The 19056-nt window shown below is 44.9% G+C and overlaps 4 protein-coding genes across 4 annotated transcripts; all 4 read left to right on the forward strand.

The window, feature by feature from the left end:
* The first annotated feature begins 1555 nt into the window (after nucleotides 1-1555).
* LOC121594009 (uncharacterized serine-rich protein C215.13-like) lies at nucleotides 1556-7636 on the forward strand. The gene is made up of 2 exons (XM_041916841.1): nucleotides 1556-1851; nucleotides 6886-7636. The coding sequence occupies exon 2, from the start codon at nucleotides 6897-6899 to the stop codon at nucleotides 7326-7328; it is 432 nt and encodes a 143-aa protein (XP_041772775.1). The 5' UTR covers nucleotides 1556-1851; nucleotides 6886-6896; the 3' UTR covers nucleotides 7329-7636.
* Nucleotides 7637-10868: 3232 nt separating this feature from the next.
* Nucleotides 10869-13022, forward strand: LOC121594183 (juvenile hormone esterase-like). Its single transcript, XM_041917214.1, has 4 exons — nucleotides 10869-11216; nucleotides 11276-12319; nucleotides 12377-12669; nucleotides 12731-13022. The coding sequence occupies exons 1-4, from the start codon at nucleotides 11013-11015 to the stop codon at nucleotides 12930-12932; spliced, it is 1743 nt and encodes a 580-aa protein (XP_041773148.1). The 5' UTR covers nucleotides 10869-11012; the 3' UTR covers nucleotides 12933-13022.
* Nucleotides 13023-13919: 897 nt separating this feature from the next.
* On the forward strand, nucleotides 13920-15964 carry LOC121594184 (juvenile hormone esterase-like). The gene is made up of 3 exons (XM_041917215.1): nucleotides 13920-14172; nucleotides 14243-15283; nucleotides 15361-15964. Exons 1-3 carry the CDS (start codon nucleotides 13942-13944, stop codon nucleotides 15802-15804), a joined length of 1716 nt encoding a protein of 571 aa, XP_041773149.1. The 5' UTR covers nucleotides 13920-13941; the 3' UTR covers nucleotides 15805-15964.
* A 718-nt stretch (nucleotides 15965-16682) lies between these two features.
* On the forward strand, nucleotides 16683-18860 carry LOC121592357 (juvenile hormone esterase-like). The gene is made up of 3 exons (XM_041913757.1): nucleotides 16683-16919; nucleotides 16995-18032; nucleotides 18108-18860. The coding sequence occupies exons 1-3, from the start codon at nucleotides 16683-16685 to the stop codon at nucleotides 18540-18542; spliced, it is 1710 nt and encodes a 569-aa protein (XP_041769691.1). The 3' UTR covers nucleotides 18543-18860.
* Nucleotides 18861-19056: the final 196 nt, after the last annotated feature.

A 19056-nucleotide genomic window follows, 5' to 3' on the forward strand; every position in this document is an offset into this window, starting at 1 on the left:
CTTCCGTCTGGGTGAAACTTTTGCAGGGGAAGTTTAAATGGTGCCCTCGGGCGCTTGAATAGAGCAATTGGTTCAATCGAGCAATGGGGCAAAAGTTTCATCCCCTCTCGCTCTGTTTGCTATTTTAAGAAAGTAGCGATAAAAGTTGTGCAAGTATGCTGGAAACGAGTTCAAATCAATTATGGCATTTATTGTTTTTTTTTTAAGAGTGATGGTATGATGATTACTTAACAAAACTACACCACTGAAAGCGCTGCATGTTAGAGAGAGAGAGAGAGAGAGAGAGAGAGAGAGAGAGGAACATAAATTCCATCATTTTGTTTGAATAAAACTGATTGAAAGGCAATTGGTTGTCGAGTTAATTTTGAGCGAAAGAAATATAAATAACTTGGCGTCTCCATTGAGGTCGAAATTAAGACAAATCTTGAGTTGTAGAAATTTTCAATTTTACTTATTATGTGGATTGGATGATTATACTTAATGATGACATTTTAAATGCTTAAACAATTCAATTTTTAATAAACATATCATACGTTGTAATGGGGCTATCTCACACCAGGTGAATAAGTGCCATTCCAGTTAGCAAAGTGCTTCTCAATGAACACAAGCACCATGCTTTCCTGTTCTGTTCAACAGACAAACAACCATCACACAACAAGAAAATGTGCTTAATTTGATCATTGAAGCCACATTAAAACAAAGATCTCCTGATCCCATGTTGATTGCAACTAAATGTTGAATTAAGAATAAATCGATTACAAAATAACCCCATTCTTTGACTAATTGCTCGTTGCTTTCATCACAAAAATGAGGCGCTATTAAAAAGTACTGACTCAACTCGGCACAATCTCACAAAAACCGATACACAAAACATCAATCCAACACAGTCATCGCTTCGGCCCACCCAGCACATCACACCGACACAGGCACCGGCGTGACAAATGATTTTCCCGCGTGTGAAACGAATCCACCGTTTTGATTTACTGCTCCCGGTATCGGGTTGACGGTTCACCACGCGCACTGCACAAACAAACCTCTGCCAGCTCTGCACTAACTGCACTGCAAAGCCATTTATTTGCACCATTTTTTGTACAAAAGCAGTAAAGCACGCTGAAACGTAAAATATCCCCACATAAACATTAAGCAACGCGGACGACCGAACACATCCTTGCCTCTTTGCACCCGCTAATTGAGGTTCAGGTTCGAGGTTTTCTTCTCGAAGCTATGTTTTGTTCTGCTTGTCAATGAACCGAGATGACACACGAAGCTCCTAAACATAACCACGATGAGTCAGGGCACGGTTATTCGCCTCGGCAGCGAAACCCCGAAACAAGCAACATTTTTACTTCGCTGAGATAGGGGCAGGGTTGTCACACCAGCATCATCTTCATCATCATCATCATCAACAACAACAACAACAACAACAGCTCGCATTCCAAACCGGCTTTTGTATTGGTGTGAGAGCATCGATCGACTGTCTGTTGCCGGTTCGTAGGGAGAGATCTGCCTTTAAAAGATCGTTACGATCGTGTCCGGCTTAAACAAACGCTACACAGCTACCGTTAGAGCGAAGTTTTCAAAGTGTGTGTGAGAGAAAGAGAGAGGGACATAGAAGCAAGCCGCGAAGGCTATTTTTGTGCGTTGCGATTGTATTGTGAGACGCACACGCGGGTTTCGAAGACAATTTAACGCCGGCAAGCGAACAACGACGTGCTAAACGTGCGAGTCAACTGCCGGTCGCGAGCCAGTCCGAGTGAAGCCGTGCACGGGAAAGGAACAACTCTGCAGCAGCAGTACCAGCAACTTTAAAGTGTGATTCGTGGGTTTTTTTGTGTGAAACCTAGCCTGAAGGTAAGTTGATTCAAGGATTTAGGGTAAATTGAAGCCAATTGTGAAGTGGTTGTGTTGGACTTTATGAGGCGGATTTAGTGATGAGCTCGGTGAAGGTGAAAGCAATTAGCGTTTGGTATTTTGATTCAATTTTGATTGCAAAGTGACGCAGAAGAAGGAAGCGAGAGATAAAAATGGCGTGCAAATGATTAACCTGTGGGACATAAAATTGAATAAGCAATGTGATTCATATCGCAGTAATAGCCGTAGTTTCTAGCAATTTGAATGTTTTTGACACTAATGAGGCTCGTAACCTTGCTTTTACTGTGTGTTTTAATGTGGCAAACGATCATGTTTTGATCAGTTTTTGTGTGATCTTGAACACCAAAAACTGGAAAAAGTCATTTTATTTTAAAGCCTGTATTTGAAGGCTAGTTTAGAGTGCAACTTTAAGCCATTCAACAGGACTTATTGTATGCTGCTTTTAGTTAATTTATTGTTATATGAACACTTAGAGCATTTTGTTAAAGCAACGTTACTGTTTTTAATACCAAAAATGAAATCGCAGCTACAATAAATGCACCATGCTCCACACCAATAATGATAAGTGACCTGAATTTGCACCAAAGCAACAACAGCCTTATCGGAACAGTGAGTCACCTTGAATTGTGATTGGAAACCAGCAGAAAAAAATCAATTCAAAGACATCGAATCTTATCAACACTTCTTGCGATTAAGTGCATGAAAGAGATTACCGATACACAATGAATGCGATTTTTAGAGTGTTGCAATCGTAAACCCCACGGCTCAATGAATGAACAAGAAATTGGCAAACATTGAAACCACACAACGAAGCATGAACCATTTCCATGGTCCCCCCTTCGTATGCGTCTGGCTAATGTCTGGTGATCAAAATTAATGTACTCTCGTGCACAGGGGGAAGCATGGTGGGGGGTATGGCAATAAAGGACAATAAATTATAACAACACCCACCGAATGCAAATTGCACTTGCGCTTGCGAAGCGTGTGGAGTTAAAAATAACAAAAAAAGCAACTTGCTGCTGCTGCTGTACAGCCCTCCACACCGAAACCATCCCGCAACGATCACTCTGAATTACATATTAATTAAGCGTACATTAAGCAGCTGATGATGGTTCGCGGTGCACAGCGCTCGAGAGCAGCATTTGCAGCCTTTTGCTGCGTGGATGCTGCGGCTCAACTATCGTCTGCATCGTGGGCCGACAGTGAAGGGCCTTCGCGGAATGCCTTCGCGAGACTCTTGGGTGGGTTTTTCGGTGTGTCGCGCCAGCTGAATCACGTCTCGTCCGTTTCCGGTGCATGCATGCTGATCCTCTTGGGGAAGGAGGGCAGTTTATGAGTCTGCTTCAAATAAAACAAGATGATTCATGTTACCAATGGTTCCCGCCGATGCAGCGACATCGTAACGATACGATCAACGCGCGTGACTGCCGCTCAACATCCCATCGCCCATTGCCATGGAGACCGGTGGTGCGCGTACAGCTTCCGCGAAACAGATACGGGGTGCGCCAGCACGAACCAACCTTGGCCGGGTGAATCGAAACGAATGTGTGAATGTGTGATGTGTTTTATTGCATTAAATACCTACGCTAGTTTGGTGCTAGTACGCCAACGGCAGCAGCATTATGTTGGCGAAATGTGTACCCTTCCCCACGGGGTATCAGCGGCAGTTGGTTGCATTGCTGACGGTTGTTGCTGATTCATTGGGATTTGTCATTTCTGCACCTTTTTCGTAACCCTCGTAGCAGGAGATTGTGCGTGTCAGTGCGTAGGAAGAAAGGCGTCCGAATGCGAAACAGATGGAATCGAATATATGGCGCCAGGTGGTCAGTGTTAATGGAACCTAGGAACCTGCCAGCTGTTGCTGTTGTTACTTCTACGATGATTATTATTAGGTGTTTGGCAAAGTTTTGATGCTAATTGCTTATGGGATGTAAATAGGGACATTAAATTGCAATTTCGAGACCAAATGGAGCTTGGTAAGGACAGATACAATATTTGTCTTTTTATTTACATTTCGTTTCAATCACTTCAAATACCGTTGGTTATAGAACAGTTGAATAATCTCACTTTAAATTCATGATACGCTGTCCCAGCCCTTCTCTAACTAAACTCCATCCAAAAAATGGAAGCATTAAATCCTCTTTTGTCAAACAAATGAAACAACGAGCAGCGACTGCACTAAAGCCATTCCGTCTTTTTAATCCCTTTTTCACGGTTTTCACATTCAACAATTAGAGTTCAGCTTTTTCGTGTTTTATTGCCTCCCCGTTTTTATCACGCTTTTTCCGCTGGATTTTGCCATTTCTATGCGCCAAAGTTGAAAGGAGGGGTTTTATTTCTTTTATTTCATCACGATGTGCTATCTCTTCTGGTAAATAAATCACATAACATACGGGGGTTTTTCCTTTTTTTACGATGGCCATGAAAAACGGGGAGGCAATTTCTCATACTGTCTACACCTCTCAGTGAACGAATTTTAATACACAAAGCAAAATGAGTGGCACAAAAGGATGTGCGCGATAGAATGGCGATCTATATATATGTGATCAATGCTTTTACATTTCACAATTTTTCATAACTTTTGTCGCTCTTGCATCATTTTATACACATGTTGATCGTTTTTCTCACAAACGACGCCAGAATTTTGATTGTAATTGGTGACATTTGTCGCACAAATGTGACCCCAACCAAGCATTTCATAAAGCAAATGCTTCTCGGCGAAAGAGTTCATTAAATACGCGAGCGGGCGCTGCGAAAGAAATATGTTGCTTTTATACCATTCTCCCCTCCCACAAACCGTGGCCATAGGGGGGGGGGGGCGGGGTCACGTTTTTGTTCTAAATTCATATTCACCCAACAATTTTAATGTCTGCTCGGACACCGGTGTCACGGATTGTGCTCCATCTTTCCGCACACAACTCACACACATGGCAGCACAGAGGAAACCTACACACCGCGGCCGTGTACAATTTATAATGGCAGCCGTGTGTCGGGAGTAGGAGCGTGAAAAACCACGCACATTACTCTTGCGGTGTTGTGGCGTTAAGGGTAGTGGTGCCGTGGTGCTGTGTGGTCAAGCCACTACCCTGAGAAGGAATGCTAGACGAGCGACACATGTTTCGCGGACCGTCCCGTCCGGCTGCAGTGCAAGATCGGCAGGAATGTTCTTGTCCACACAATTATGCCTCGTGCGTCCTACCTGTGTCGAGTGGTTGGGCGTTTATTTTTCCTTTGAACAGGGTGAACTGTGTTTGAAGAATAAGCATTTCGGTTGAGGAGTGTGGAAAAGCAGTCGAATTAGGTCTAATTATTACGGTGGAATGCGACTGTCGTTGTTGTCGGCTTAACGTTGACATGCAAAAAGTGGAATGTTGTATAAGGGGTAGCATGAAAAGATTGATTGTTGAAATTTAAGCTTCATGTAGACTTCAGATGATCCTGAACTCATCCTGAATGAGAGTATAATTTAGCATAATATATACCTTAAAATGGTTTAAAAAAAGTTTGCAGTAAACATTCCATCAAAAGTTTGTCTTTTACACTCTCCACCTTAACGATCTACTAATTACCATCCTTTTCGGGCTCTTAGCAACAGGTACAGTAGAGCCGTTGTAGCTTTATGCCAGACCTCTGATTTGCTCAAGCACCGGATGCATTCAGTTTAATTTAATTCCCATCTACTCTCCCATCTTCTGCATGCCTTCCATCATCAGGGAAATGCAATTCTGGCTGACCTTTTCTTGTCTATCGTGGTCCCTTTTGCCCTTCGAGGTGGAAGTGAGTTCTTTTTTGTGAGTGTGTGTGTGGGCACACCAGTTAAGGGCTACGAAGCGTTGGAAGTTACAGTCTTTTTCAACACGCTTATCAGCCTTTTCTTTGCCTTCGGTATCTCCATGCATAAATCATCTCCTTTTTTTTTGCATTCCATCGTTTATCGCTTCCTATTGAAGAAAGAAATGCGCTTTGCCCAACGGCTCAGAAGAAGTGGTGCAGTGGTTGACTTTGCTTTAACAAAAAATCCTGCTTGATGTATTTTTTTGTTCACTATCCCCCATCCCCATTTGATGCTTTTCTGCTGTTGTTGCAAACTTGTGCCATTCCTTAGTTTCTGCCCCGAAACAACAAACAACCGCTTGTAATTAATGCGCCCCCATTTGGGCACGTAATTGGACCCAATTAATTCAAATTAAACACAAACATCCCTGGTACGATGGTATGACTAATGCTGGGCAGGCTCTTAAAAGCAAAGCAGCAACAAAAAATCCCCTTAAAACAGCATCACTCTTTGGCCACTCAAGTCCTTGGGCGCGATCGTTCTCCCCGCTGATCCGTTTCTTACGTTTAACGAACGCCCCAAAGCCGACCATTCAAGAGGAAAGTAAATAAACAATGTATCGGTAAAACACACACTCACACACCCAAACGAGCATGGTTGGGGGAAATCAAAGGCGAAACGAAAAGGAGGAAAACATCATTTCTCATCATCTTCATCAGGGGTTCGGTGAGGGTCGATTAGAACATACACACGGCGGGCAAGATTCGACGGCAATCAAACCCATTTCTTGTTGAAAAATGGACCGATACCTGATCAGGTCCCGAAGACGACACAAAAAGGGCAACGGAGCGACCCGGCTTCAACAAACGTGGGGTCTCCGCTCACGGAAAGACGTGAAAATGAGGTGCACCCCAAGCAGAAGAAGATGGTTTAAAAATAACGCCCTCGTGGTAGACGGCCGACACGCATTCACACGCATTTTCCCGGATTTTCCCAGCTCAAACTCGTGCTCGCTCGCTAGCACACACTTAGTCACCCGTTTGCTCGAAGTGTCTGTTTGTTGGAAGAATAGAACAGGAGTGTTGTGTGGCCAAAAACCGCAAACCCAATCGAGCGCACCCTAACTCCTAACCTCAATCGATTGCGAGTGTTTTGACAGAATTAGGTCTAGAGACATCTTCTTCTTCCTTCACCTCAAACCTCACACGTCTGTTTTGGTTTTTGCTTCCCCTCCACAGCGTACGCAACGATGGCCCTTGCCGAGAACACCACCAAGACGGAAATGACGCTGACGGAAACCTCTACGCCCGTCATCTCGAAGGAGGTGATCACCGAGCGGACGACGGCCGACGGCCTGTCGGAGAAGAACATCACCCAGTCGAAGAGCTACGGTTCGGCGAGCGAAAAGTCCATGGTGGAGGAGTCGGCCAACTCGATCACCAAGAAGCACGAAAAGTCCGAATCGGCCTTCGCGTCGGAGCGCAGCGTTACCGAGTCGGTTTCGGACGGTGGCGCACTGGCGTCATCGCTGCTGTCCTCCTCCTCGCTGAGCAGCTCCGTCACCAGCAGCAAGGTGGTGTCGTCCTCGTTCAGCTCGTCCACGTCGTCGTCGATCTCGTCCTCCATCAAGTCGTCCTCGTTCGATTCCAGCACCGCGATCGACGAGTTCTTCAAGAACTGATGATCGGGAGGGAAGAATCTCTCTCGCCTTGTGATCACTATTTTATGTTGTATGTGTAATTTTGTAATCCTCAATTTAAAACAAAGGATGTGCTTAGCAGAGACAAATTGTAACCCAAATGAGGTTGGCCTTTCATTTACATCTCCCATCTATCTACTCTTCGTTCGAATGGATCAACAAAACATAACTTAATCGCTAGCATCAACAATGTGTTCTGAGTAAAGGGAAGAGGAGGAGAAGGAAAAAGGGAAAATAAAGAAACAAATTCAACTCAAACACACGACACGGAACGGTGTGTTGTTGCAAAACTCATTGTTGTTTTTTTTTCGGTTCTCTTACATACGCGAACAAAAACACGGTTGTTGTCCCGCGCGGAGATCAAGGACAATGCAAACGACAGCTCAGCAACAACCGTGGAAGAGGCTCCGCTCGTGGCGATGTGCTAAAATTACTCCGAAAATTCCGACATCAGCGTGCAATAAAACCGAAACCGGCATCGATTGGGGATGTATTTGCTTTTTTTTTCACACAAAAAATTGGACCACTGTGTGGTAGTTTGAAATATATACCAGCGCGGTATTAATTTTCATACCGCTCGGATGAAACAAAACGATCGCAAAAATTCCTACACCATTCCCGTGTGATATTTATTGGCCTGCGCCACACCAGGTGAGATGTACTGTGCAGTTTGTGTACGAGTGGGGGTTTCGGCTTTTTCTAGTTGTCTCTCCTAAATGGATGGGATGTGTAATTCGGGGCGCTAAAAATAGCTGCATCTACCGGGGAGGTTTGTACAAGGACAACAATGCGGTTGAGCTGATACGGAGGATCGTGCACGATGCTGATGATGATGATGATGCACTACTAGCGTTTGTATTCCTCCGCCTCTTCTACAGCAATGCCAGCTGGCTCTAATGGAGTGTGATGAAGTCATTTGAAATTTTCACCATGCCGAAAGCCGATGCACGAAGTGCAATCTAATTGTAATTGACGGGTGGATGTATTTAACTGGGTAAACGGTGGCAACGGCTGCTGGTGTGAAAGCTTATGAATAATTCAATATTTGTGTTGGACCTTCTTCAAGAATGGGATTATTGATTTTAAACTTTATCACATAATATTTCTTTGAATCATTGTTTTCAGGAGAGTTTATCAGAGCAAAGTGGTTTAAAATAACATTTTTTTCTATATAAAAATAGTTGTATGTTCCTTATCAGTTTTTCACTTTTTTATCAATTCTGAGAATTGTCTATTTGGTCGACTATTCTGAGTTTGTTGTCTGTTGTATTTTGAAAAAAAAAAATCAGGAATTGAAAACATTTTCTCCTTATTCTTGGTTTTTGGTGTATTACAGGGGTTTCCAGGGGTTGTCATGGTTGTGGGACACTTCCTTCACTCTTTCCTATCGAAAGTGAACTTCATATGATGGAAATTGAACTCAATGGCACCCTGTTTGGACAGGCTCCTTTGAAATTCGTATAAGATTTGTCCAACAAGTATTGGATTTGTCCAACAATAAAGTGTCCCACAGCTATGAGAACTTCTGGAAAACCCTCTAAGATTCAACGATTATTTAATAATAACGATTTCACAACACTTATTGTTCAACTTTCTCCTCCGTTTCAAGACTTTCTTCCAGTTGAAAGTTGTTATTAAATTGTTGAAGTTTCTCCTAAAAAAATCAAGATGTTGCAACGCGATCGCTGCTGTACTATCAATACGATGCAATGGTTTGTACAGGTTACAGGATCAATTTCTTCCTATTTAATGTATACTTCCTGTCCACCTTCATCCAGCCACGTACCAATTTCAGTACAAAAACCGCAATAAAAGATGCTGCTTAGAAAAATTGCACCACAACGATTTTACGAGCTCGAGAATTGGAAACCACAAAAACCTCTCGTTCCAGTGCCGGGAAGTTTCACAATCTCCGAACAGGCCATAACTCTTCACCTTTCTGGCCCTGCAAGTGGCTGACGAGTAGTAGTTACCTTCACCGCGCTCCGGTAGTGTTTTAGACGGGCGGGATAATATAAACTGTCACCGCAAAACCGACTGATTCTGGAACCGAACGGGGGTGCCCAACCAAACGACCTTATGCTAGTGACAATGGTGGTGGCGTTTGATAGCAATTCGTTTGGATTGGAGGAGCAGTGAGTTTGCTTTAACTTTTCGATCTCAACCTGGTGTGCGGGTCCAGCAGGGGGGAAAAGCTTTCGAAATCGCTTTGAAGAGCACCAGGGAAAAGAGCAAACAAGGTCAGTAGTGTTCATCTAACTTCGCACAAGCCATGATATACCGTGCCCAATGGGGAAGATAACTTTTACTGTGTAATGAAGGTCGTGGTTACTTTTTGGTGGAGGAATGGAACAGACCAGCTCCAATTGAGTGACCATTAGCACTGTTTTATTCTCACATATCTTTCCCGCTCGTATCAGAACAAGACAGGAAAGGCAGGAAGACACGAATCAAACTTCCGTACATTTGGAAATGCACACTCACCGAGATTTTGCTGGCTGATTCCTAGCCTAATTGGAGATGGGGCGGGGCCTGCTCGTTTCGGACGTGTCTCGTTATTCGGTGTCCTTCTGGTGGAGAAATATCGGAGGAAAAACTGATGATGATGGGCTTGCACACACAATCTAGGTCAAAGCCATAAAACTACGGTGGTCAGTTAATACACAGGGTACAATAACTTTAACCTGTTCCCCCCGTGTTTTTTTTCCTGCTGAAGGATGACAAATATTGGAAGCGAATAGAACTTTTGTGGATGCTGAATTGTATTGATTTCCGGGAAAGATTACTATTGCGGGAGTGTTGGAGTAAATCGATAGCGCTAACTGAATAGTTGAGTGCTCGGTGTTGGTGTAGGATGTAATATAAACACGATGAATGTTCTTTTGTTATGTTATAGAGTTAAAGAATGTTTTATTGTTAGTACTGCAATGTTTTATATTCTTTTTATCTATTCTGTTTCATTTTACTGTGTCGAAAGATACATAAAATCGTAAACTGACGACAACACAATAAAGACAATAAAAAAAACAATACAGAAACACTGCAACAACTCCCACGGGCACCAAAAAACTTTTTGTAAATGTTTAAATGGAAAAAATCGTTGTTATGGTTGCGATATTGCATACAAGTACTAACGATGCTGTGCAAGGTTGTAGCCAGCAAAACGTACCAGTATGCAAGTCGCGCGGCACGAGTCGTTTCAATTTCCACTGTGTTCACAATACGGGGCGGTAAGAATACAGTTGAAGCGTTTGTAACGCAAATTTACTCTTATTTTAAAACATTTTAAAAATAATATTTGATTCTGCTAGAAAACTAACATAAATACGACGTACGATATGATGAAAACATTAAATTTTATGATTTAATTTGCCAATATTTACTCAAAAATTCGCACCTCGATTGCACCTACAAATACATGTATTTGCCATGCGTTGCCCGGCTATCATCGTCTGTTGTTGTTCATGAGTTTGTTTTACACAGGCGCGAATCAATCACCCTGACATGGGGTCTATCTCCATACGGAACAGGGAAACCCATCCTCACGGACCGGTTATCGCATTTAGAATGCAGTTTTATTGCCTTCCTTCAACGAGGTAGGTCGTGTTAGTGGCAAACACTCAGCTTCTAGCACTGAAGTGATCTTAGTGGTGATGCCAGTATAGCATGAGGTATAGTGTCGCTATGAAGCTGCTAGTGATATTCGGTGCCGTTTTGGTCACGGTTGGTGGACAGTTAAAGCATCCGCGCGTTTGTACGGACGATGGCTGTCTGCTGGGAACATCGATGACGGATACGAAGAACCTACGGTTCGATGCATTCATAGGCATTCCCTATGCACAGCCACCGGTTGGAAAGCTTCGCTTTAAGGTAGGTGCTTTTGGGAGGAGTGTAAAGCGTGTTCCGTTACTCATTGCTATCTCCAACAGAAACCCATCCCAATCGAACCTTGGACGCAAGATTACAATGCAACCGAAAGCAAACCGGCCTGCCTGCAGAAATCATTCCTGCTGCCCGGACAACCGATCGTTGGCGATGAGAATTGTCTCTACTTGAATGTGTACCGTCCCAAAGCCAACGGCAGTGCAGTCCCCCTGCCCGTAATGGTGTTCATACACGGTGGTGGATACTTCTTCGGTTCGGCTGATCCACAGCTGTACGGGCCGGAGCGAATCCTGGCCACGAAGCAAGTGATCCTCGTCACACTCCAGTATCGTCTCGGTGTGTTGGGCTTCCTTTCGACGGGTGATGCACACGCTACCGGTAACTACGGTATGCTTGATCAAGTGTTAGCCCTCCGGTGGGTCAATCGACACATCGGCGCCTTCGGTGGCGATCCTCACTCGGTGACACTGTTCGGTGAAAGTGCGGGCGGTGCTTCCGTGCAGCTGCACATGATGTCTCCGCTCAGTGTGGGCTTGTTCCAGCGGGCGATCGTCATGAGCGGCAGTGCGCTAGCCGTGTGGAGTCTGCCGATAGAAAATCCGCTGACGTTGGCACGCAAGCAAGCAAAGCTGGTTGGTGTGTCCGAGGCAGATGAGTTAACGACGGCCGAGCTGGTGGATGTGCTGCAGTATCTCGATGCAAAGGTACTTACTGCCAGCATGCCACAGCTAAGAACGTGGTTCGAGCATCCGATCATTATGTATCGGCCCACGGTGCAGGGAGCTTCCGTACCGAGCGAGGAACGTTTCCTGCCGGACGATCCTGGGAAGCTGTGGGCGGAAGGGCGTTATATGGACATCCCGATCATGATCGGTACAGTACCGAACGAAGGTGCCGTTGTATCGATTGCAATAGTACACAACGAAACGATACTGGAGCAGTTCAATGAAAATTTCAAGGAGCTGTTAGTGCCTGTGTTAGCCATAAATGCGACAGATTCGGTTTTGGAGCAACTGAAAAGACGCTACTTTCCGAAAGCGACCAATAATCGATGGATTAAGGAAACCAATGCCGATCAGTTCACAAAGGTAGGACTCTTCGGTGAGCATACATATTCTCTTCTACAAATACCCCCTCTTTTGCAGATGATGTCTGATGCATTGATTAAGTATCCTACCATAAAAACGCTCCTGCAGTATGCCAACTCCAATCAAACATCCTGCCGAGACACGACGCTCTATTCGTTTGAGTTTGAGGGCCGTCACTCGTTCTCCTCACTCTACATACAGTCGAACGCAAGCCATGGCGTATGCCATCAGGATGAGCTGCTCTACCTTTTCCGCATGATCGATCTCTTCCCAGACTTCCCGCCCGACTCGCCCGAAACGGAAATGTGCAACGCGTGGACCGAGTTTCTTGTCAACTTTGCAAGCAATGGGTAAACAACAGCACTGTTTTGTTTGTTTGTTTGCTTTAAATTCTTATTGCTTTCCTTCTAGAACGCGACCCGATTCTTCAGGATCGTGTGAAGCAAACAACATTCAGACGGTCACTTTTGGTAATGCAAAATCATCCCCAGAGGGTACGTCCGCTACGTCGGCCGTATTGGTGTCGAGTGGAAATGGATTGGACGCGGAGATGGAGAGAATGCACGAGTTTTGGAGTACCGTTTACGGTTCTTCGTACATCGCGTATCATTAGCAGTTTACTTAATTCTCACGTTTGATGTTGCAATGCCTTATACACACGAATACGCAATCGTAATAAACGTAATACTAATCCATTTTTGAAGCAAATTACACGCTTGTGTCGAATTTATTAGCATTGCTATCTTTCTTTGTGTGAGCGATCATCTTACGTCTTCACGATGATCTTCAAATGATTTAACGAGCAAACTATCGAATACAAAATTATTCCTCCTTCTTTAAGGCTGATCCTTCCCACCGCTTTCCTTAATCGAATGCAGCGTACGCGTCCATGTCCTCGTTTGTCTGGAAAGCCAACTTGCGTGTGTCGCAACGTTGGAAACCCGCCAGGATGTGGCAATGCAAATGAGACGCCAGATTAATGCAACATCCCGTCGTTTCTGCATGGCATTGCTTTACATTGCATACGTTTGCTTTTTTTTTCGGGACAGTTTCCATCGCCATTGAGAGTGATGCCGTCTGGCCGGAACAAAAAGAGGGCCATTGACAGCCTACGGATGATGTTACACAACAAGGAAAGATTTGTTCGAGAACCGCAAAGGAGAAAGCAAAATGTGTTTTTTTTTAGTACAGATGGACGAATGCCTTGTACTAAACGAGCATCATGAATGATTCTGGAAAAATCACGTAATGAGATTTATATTTTAACATATTTTACAACTATCGAAAGTGAGCCAAACTTGGCGCCGAAACGTTGGAAACCGGTTTTACAAACCTTCCTCTAAAAGATGAAATCTTGTTTGGCGCGTTTTTTAATTGTATACAGAAACTACAACCTTGAAAGAAAGCAGCATTGCCATGAGGAGACCTCTGAACTTCGATATTCACGTTCAAGGAGAAAGGTGTATATGTTTCAGGAGCACAGGAAACAAGCCCCAAAATATTCAAAAGTAAAAGATTATGGTGGTGAAAGTATCCACAGGGACAGTATATAAGCGTTCATGTTCAGCAGTTTTCGTTTTAGTGTAAGCTAAACGAACAACTGACGCAGATCGTGCTTTGAAATGGTGGAAAAGTTTAAACCATTCTTAAAAGATGTTCCTTTTTCGCTGCTGTTAACACTGTTGGTGATCATCTGTGTAGAAAAAGTAGAACCATTCCAAACTGAACCTACCGTGTGCATTAGTGATGGGTGCTTGCGAGGCACAGTGTTGCAGAACAGTGTCGGTGTCTCTTATCCCGCGTTTCTGGGCATTCCGTTCGCCAAACCTCCTATCGGGAAGCTGCGGTTTGCGGTGAGACAGTGTACAGCTTGAGTCACAGTGAGCCGTTTAATTCCATTGGTTTTACCTCCTGTTTCACCAGAATCCACAACCTAACGATCCATGGAAGGGAAAGTACGATGCAACAAAGGCAAAGGATGCATGCATCCAGATGGTAACACTCGTGCCAATGGCTCCCCTGTTTGGGAAGGAGGACTGCCTTTACATAAACGTTTTCGTACCGGCCCTGGAAGTACGTGATGCAGGACTACTGCCGGTGATGGTTTACATCGACGGAGGTGGATTTTTCTACGGCTCAGCCCAAACGGAACAGCGTGATCCTGCCCGGTTTATGACCTCTCGCCGCGTGATCCTTGTGACGTTCCAGTACCGCTTGGGTGTGTTTGGATTTCTCTCCACGGGCGACCGGGCCGCTCCGGGTAACTTTGGCATGAAGGATCAAGTGATGGCGCTCCGATGGGTAAAGAAGAACATCCGTGCGTTCGGAGGTGATCCCAACCGGGTTACGATCTTCGGTGAAAGTGCTGGAGGCTCCAGTGTACAGTTCCAGATGATCAGTCCTCTGAGTCGTGGTTTGTTCCATCGGGCAATTAGCATGAGCGGTAGTGCTATCTCGAGTTGGAGCGTACCAATCGAAAACCCTCTCATGCTGGCAAGGGCACAGGCGAAAGCGCTCGGCATAGTGGACGCCAGCGAGCTGTCGACGGAGGAGTTGGTGGAGCAGTTGCGCGAGGTGGATGCCGTCGAGCTGACACGCAGTACAGAGCGGTTAAAGCTGTGGGATATTCACCCGATCACACTGTACCATCCGGTGGTGGAACCTCCGGAGGAACCAGAACCCTTTTTGGCCGAGGATCCTCGGGCTGCCTGGCGCAGGGGTGCATATGCGACCGTTCCTTGGATGACGGGAAGTATTCCAAACGATGGATCGATCGTCACGCAGACGACCTACAGAAATGATTCACTAGTTGAGGATTTGAATTCCAAGTTCGTCAATTTGTTGCCACTTATATTGAGAACTAGCATCACGAAAGAGAAACTCGCACGACTAAGAAAACGATTCCTCAAGAACACCCCTCCCTCGAAGTGGGTTACCAAGAATAACTACGCTGAGATCACTAAGGTAAGCTGCAATGACCCTGAAATAATGAACCATTACATCAAGCACCTAAACGAACTCCAAACGTTATCTCTTCCTAGCTAATGTCGGAAGCCTGGTTCCTGTACCCAATGGTGAGAAGCATCAAACAACACCTCGCCAGCCGGAAGCACACCCCAACCAGTGTGTACTCCTTCCAGTTTCGGGGTCGGTACTCCTTCTCCAAACTGTTCACCGGCACGGACACACCGTACGGCCTTAGCCATCCCGACGAGATGATCTACCTTTTCCGCATGCCACTGTTTTTCCCCGAGTTTCCACCAGGCTCGCCGGAAGCGGAAATGACCCAACTATGGGTGAAGTTTTTCGTAGACTTTGCCACACACGACATAGTTGACAAGGTGGGGACATGTTATGGCGAAAAGTGTGAAGTGATGACGTTTGCAAACACAAACAATCGATACTTCCCCGTAAGCAAACGACTGGTGCCAGGATTAGACGAAGAGATGTACAGTTTTTGGAGGAGCTTTTTGGAGGATAAGTAACGCCATTGATTCGAGTTAAATGTCAGGGTTACATGGTTTACTGTGCCGCTTGCATGTTCTTAATTTATTTGTATTCTATGTACTGCCGCTACTCGTCAACGTCTACGTGCTATTGCCACAACGACGTGCCAAGTATTAAACTAGAAGGAAATACACCAGATTTTTTATATTTTCATCAGCATTGTCCAATTTTTTACCATTTTTTGACACAGTTACCATGCAGTGCAAATTCTCTTCCAACATTTTGCACTACCTACATACTCTACCATTCTGCTATGGTCGGTGACAACTTATTCTCCTTATCATATTGTCCAGCCGTTTTCGATGTGTCAACCAATTACTTCGCAAAATGTGAGCCAAAACCAACCAAAGAGGACTAAGGGGCTAAAGTTTTGTAACATCTTCATTCTTCCAACAACATCTAGAACCTGTTCTTTCAGCATTTTCGACTATTTTACAGCATACTTTCTTGAATCATTATTCTTTATGACACGATTATGTGATAGAATTTGCATTTCAAAACAGTTTTAGAGCTATCGACACTTTATGCAAATTCGACGACAAACTATAGAAAACCAGTTTGAGCAGCCTACGCTAAAAGACGGAATCTTGTTTAGCATGATTTTTCCAAAAACCACAACCTTGGAAGAAAGCAGATGTTCCAAGAGAAAAGCTCAAAGGCTTTTGATCAGCTCGTTCAACGTGCAAAAGTGTGCATAGCTCTCATACAAAGAAAGCCAGCTCCAAAATGTCTAAACATACATGATAAAGCCAGTGAAAGTAACAACGGAAACGGTATAAAAGCTATATCGTTCGGCCTGCTTTGTTTTAGTGTGGCCTAAACGGATCGCCGAGACAGATCGAGCTGTGCAACCAAAATGTCTAAAAAGTTTAAATCTAACCTTTACTGTGAAGTTCCTATCTCACTACTGTTTTTACTATTGTTGGCGATCATACGTGCAGGAGGCGTTGAACTGTTCCAGACTGAACCCGTCGTGTGCATCAGTGATGGTTGTTTGCGAGGCACGGTCTTGCAGAACAGTGTTGGCAGCTCTTATCCAGCGTTTCTGGGCATTCCGTTTGCCAAACCTCCTATCGGGAAGCTTCGGTTTGCGGTGAGACAGTGTACAGCTTGAGTCGCCGCTAACCGTTTCATTGATTTTGTCTATAGTGTGTGTCTATATCATTAGAATCCACAACCCAACGATCCATGGAAGGGAAAGTACGATGCATCCACGACAAAGAGCGCATGTATCCAGATAGTAACAGTCCTCCCATCGCCTCGCCTGTACGGGTCAGAGGACTGTCTGTACCTGAACGTGTTCATGCCGACTCTAAAAATACGTGAAGCTGCACCACTGCCCGTGATGGTCTACATTCAAGGTGGTGGATTTTTGTACGGCTCAGCGCAACTGGAACAGCGTAATCCTGCCCGCTTTATGACCTGGCGTCGTGTGATCGTTGTGACGTTCCAGTACCGCTTGGGTGTGTTTGGATTTCTCTCCACGGGCGACCGGGCCGCTCCGGGTAACTTTGGCATGAAGGATCAAGTGATGGCACTCCGATGGGTAAAGAAGAACATCCGTGCGTTCGGAGGAGATCCCAACCGGGTTACGATCTTCGGTGAAAGTGCTGGAGGCTCTAGTGTACAGTTTCAGATGATCAGTCCACTAAGTCGTGGTTTGTTCCATCGGGCAGTGAGCATGGGAGGCAGTGACTTTTTTAGCTTGAGCGGACCAATCGATAATCCTCTTGCACTTGCAAGGACACAGGCTAATGTGGTTGGTATTGAAGCCAATGAACTGTCAACGGGGGAGCTGATTGAGCAGTTGCGTAAGGTGGATGCGTATGAGCTGACGCGTAGTATCGAACGGTTAAAGCTGTGGGACATCCACCCGATCACCCAATACCTTCCCGTAGTGGAGCCTCCGGAGGAATCAGAACCCTTTTTGGCCGAGGATCCTCGGGCTGCCTGGCGCAGGGGTGCATATGCGATCGTTCCTTGGATGACGGGAAGTATTCCGAACGATGGATCGATCGTCACGCAGACGATCTACAGAAATGATTCACTGGTTGAGGATTTGAATTCGAAGTTCGTCAATTTGTTGCCACTTATATTGAGAACTAGCATCACGAAGGAGAAACTCGCACGGCTAAGAAAACGTTTCCTCAAGAACACTCCTCCCTCGAAGTGGGTTACCAAGGATAACTACGCTGAGGTCACTAAGGTAAGCTAGTTAAAGAACAACAACATCAAACCTCATAACAATTTTGAAACATTCTCTCTCTCTCTCTCTCCTTAGCTGATATCGGAAGCCTGGTTCCTGTACCCGTTAGTGAGGAGCGTCAAAGAACGGCTCACCAACCGGAATCATACCTCAACCAGTGTGTACTCCTTCCAGTTTCGTGGCCGGTACTCCTTCTCTACACTGTTCACGGGCTCAGACAAACCATACGGGATTAGCCATCTCGACGAGATGATCTACCTTTTCCGTATGCCACTGTTGTTCCCGGAGTTTCCACCAGGCTCGCCGGAAGCGGAAATGGCCCAGCTGTGGGTGAAGTTTATCGTAGACTTTGCCACGCAAGAATCGGTCGATAAGATCGGAACTTGTTACGGCGAAAAGTGTGACGTGGTGACGTTTGCAAACTCAAACAATCGATACTTTCCCGTAAGCAAACAGCTATTGCCAGGGCTAGACGAAAAGATGTACCGCTTTTGGAAGAGTTTTTTATGAGGAAAGAGCATAGTTATTGGAGTCACATAGAGTTCAAGGTTAAATTCGTGGCTTAATTCTTCTTCTTCTTCTTTGGCACAACAACCGTGGTCGATCAAGGCCTGCCTGTACCACTAGTGGGGCTTAGCTTTCAGTGACTTATTATTACCATAGCAGGATAGTCCTACATATGGGGGCATGGTCCATTCGGGCCTTGCACCCATGACGGGCATATTGTTAAGTCGTGCGTGTTGATGTTGACGAGGTCGGATAATAATTTAATTAATTTAAATAATTCAAATATTAACACTAATTTTCTTAATTTATTTGTACAGTAGCGAACATTACCCGTTACGCACTGCCGCTACTGTTGAGACAACGGTGCTTTTTAAGATTAAGCCGATCTCCACACTGATTAGATCAATTAAAGCGTTGTAAGGCTCTGTGGTTGTTAGCCCAACTGTCCACATAAGGCTCTACTTATAAAAGTTAAAAGCAAGATTGAAGGACGTCCTAAGCCGCTTTTTAGTAATAT

Source organism: Anopheles merus, chromosome 2L (assembly GCF_017562075.2).
Source record: "Anopheles merus strain MAF chromosome 2L, AmerM5.1, whole genome shotgun sequence".
In the NCBI taxonomy this organism is placed as follows: Eukaryota; Metazoa; Arthropoda; class Insecta; order Diptera; family Culicidae; genus Anopheles; species Anopheles merus.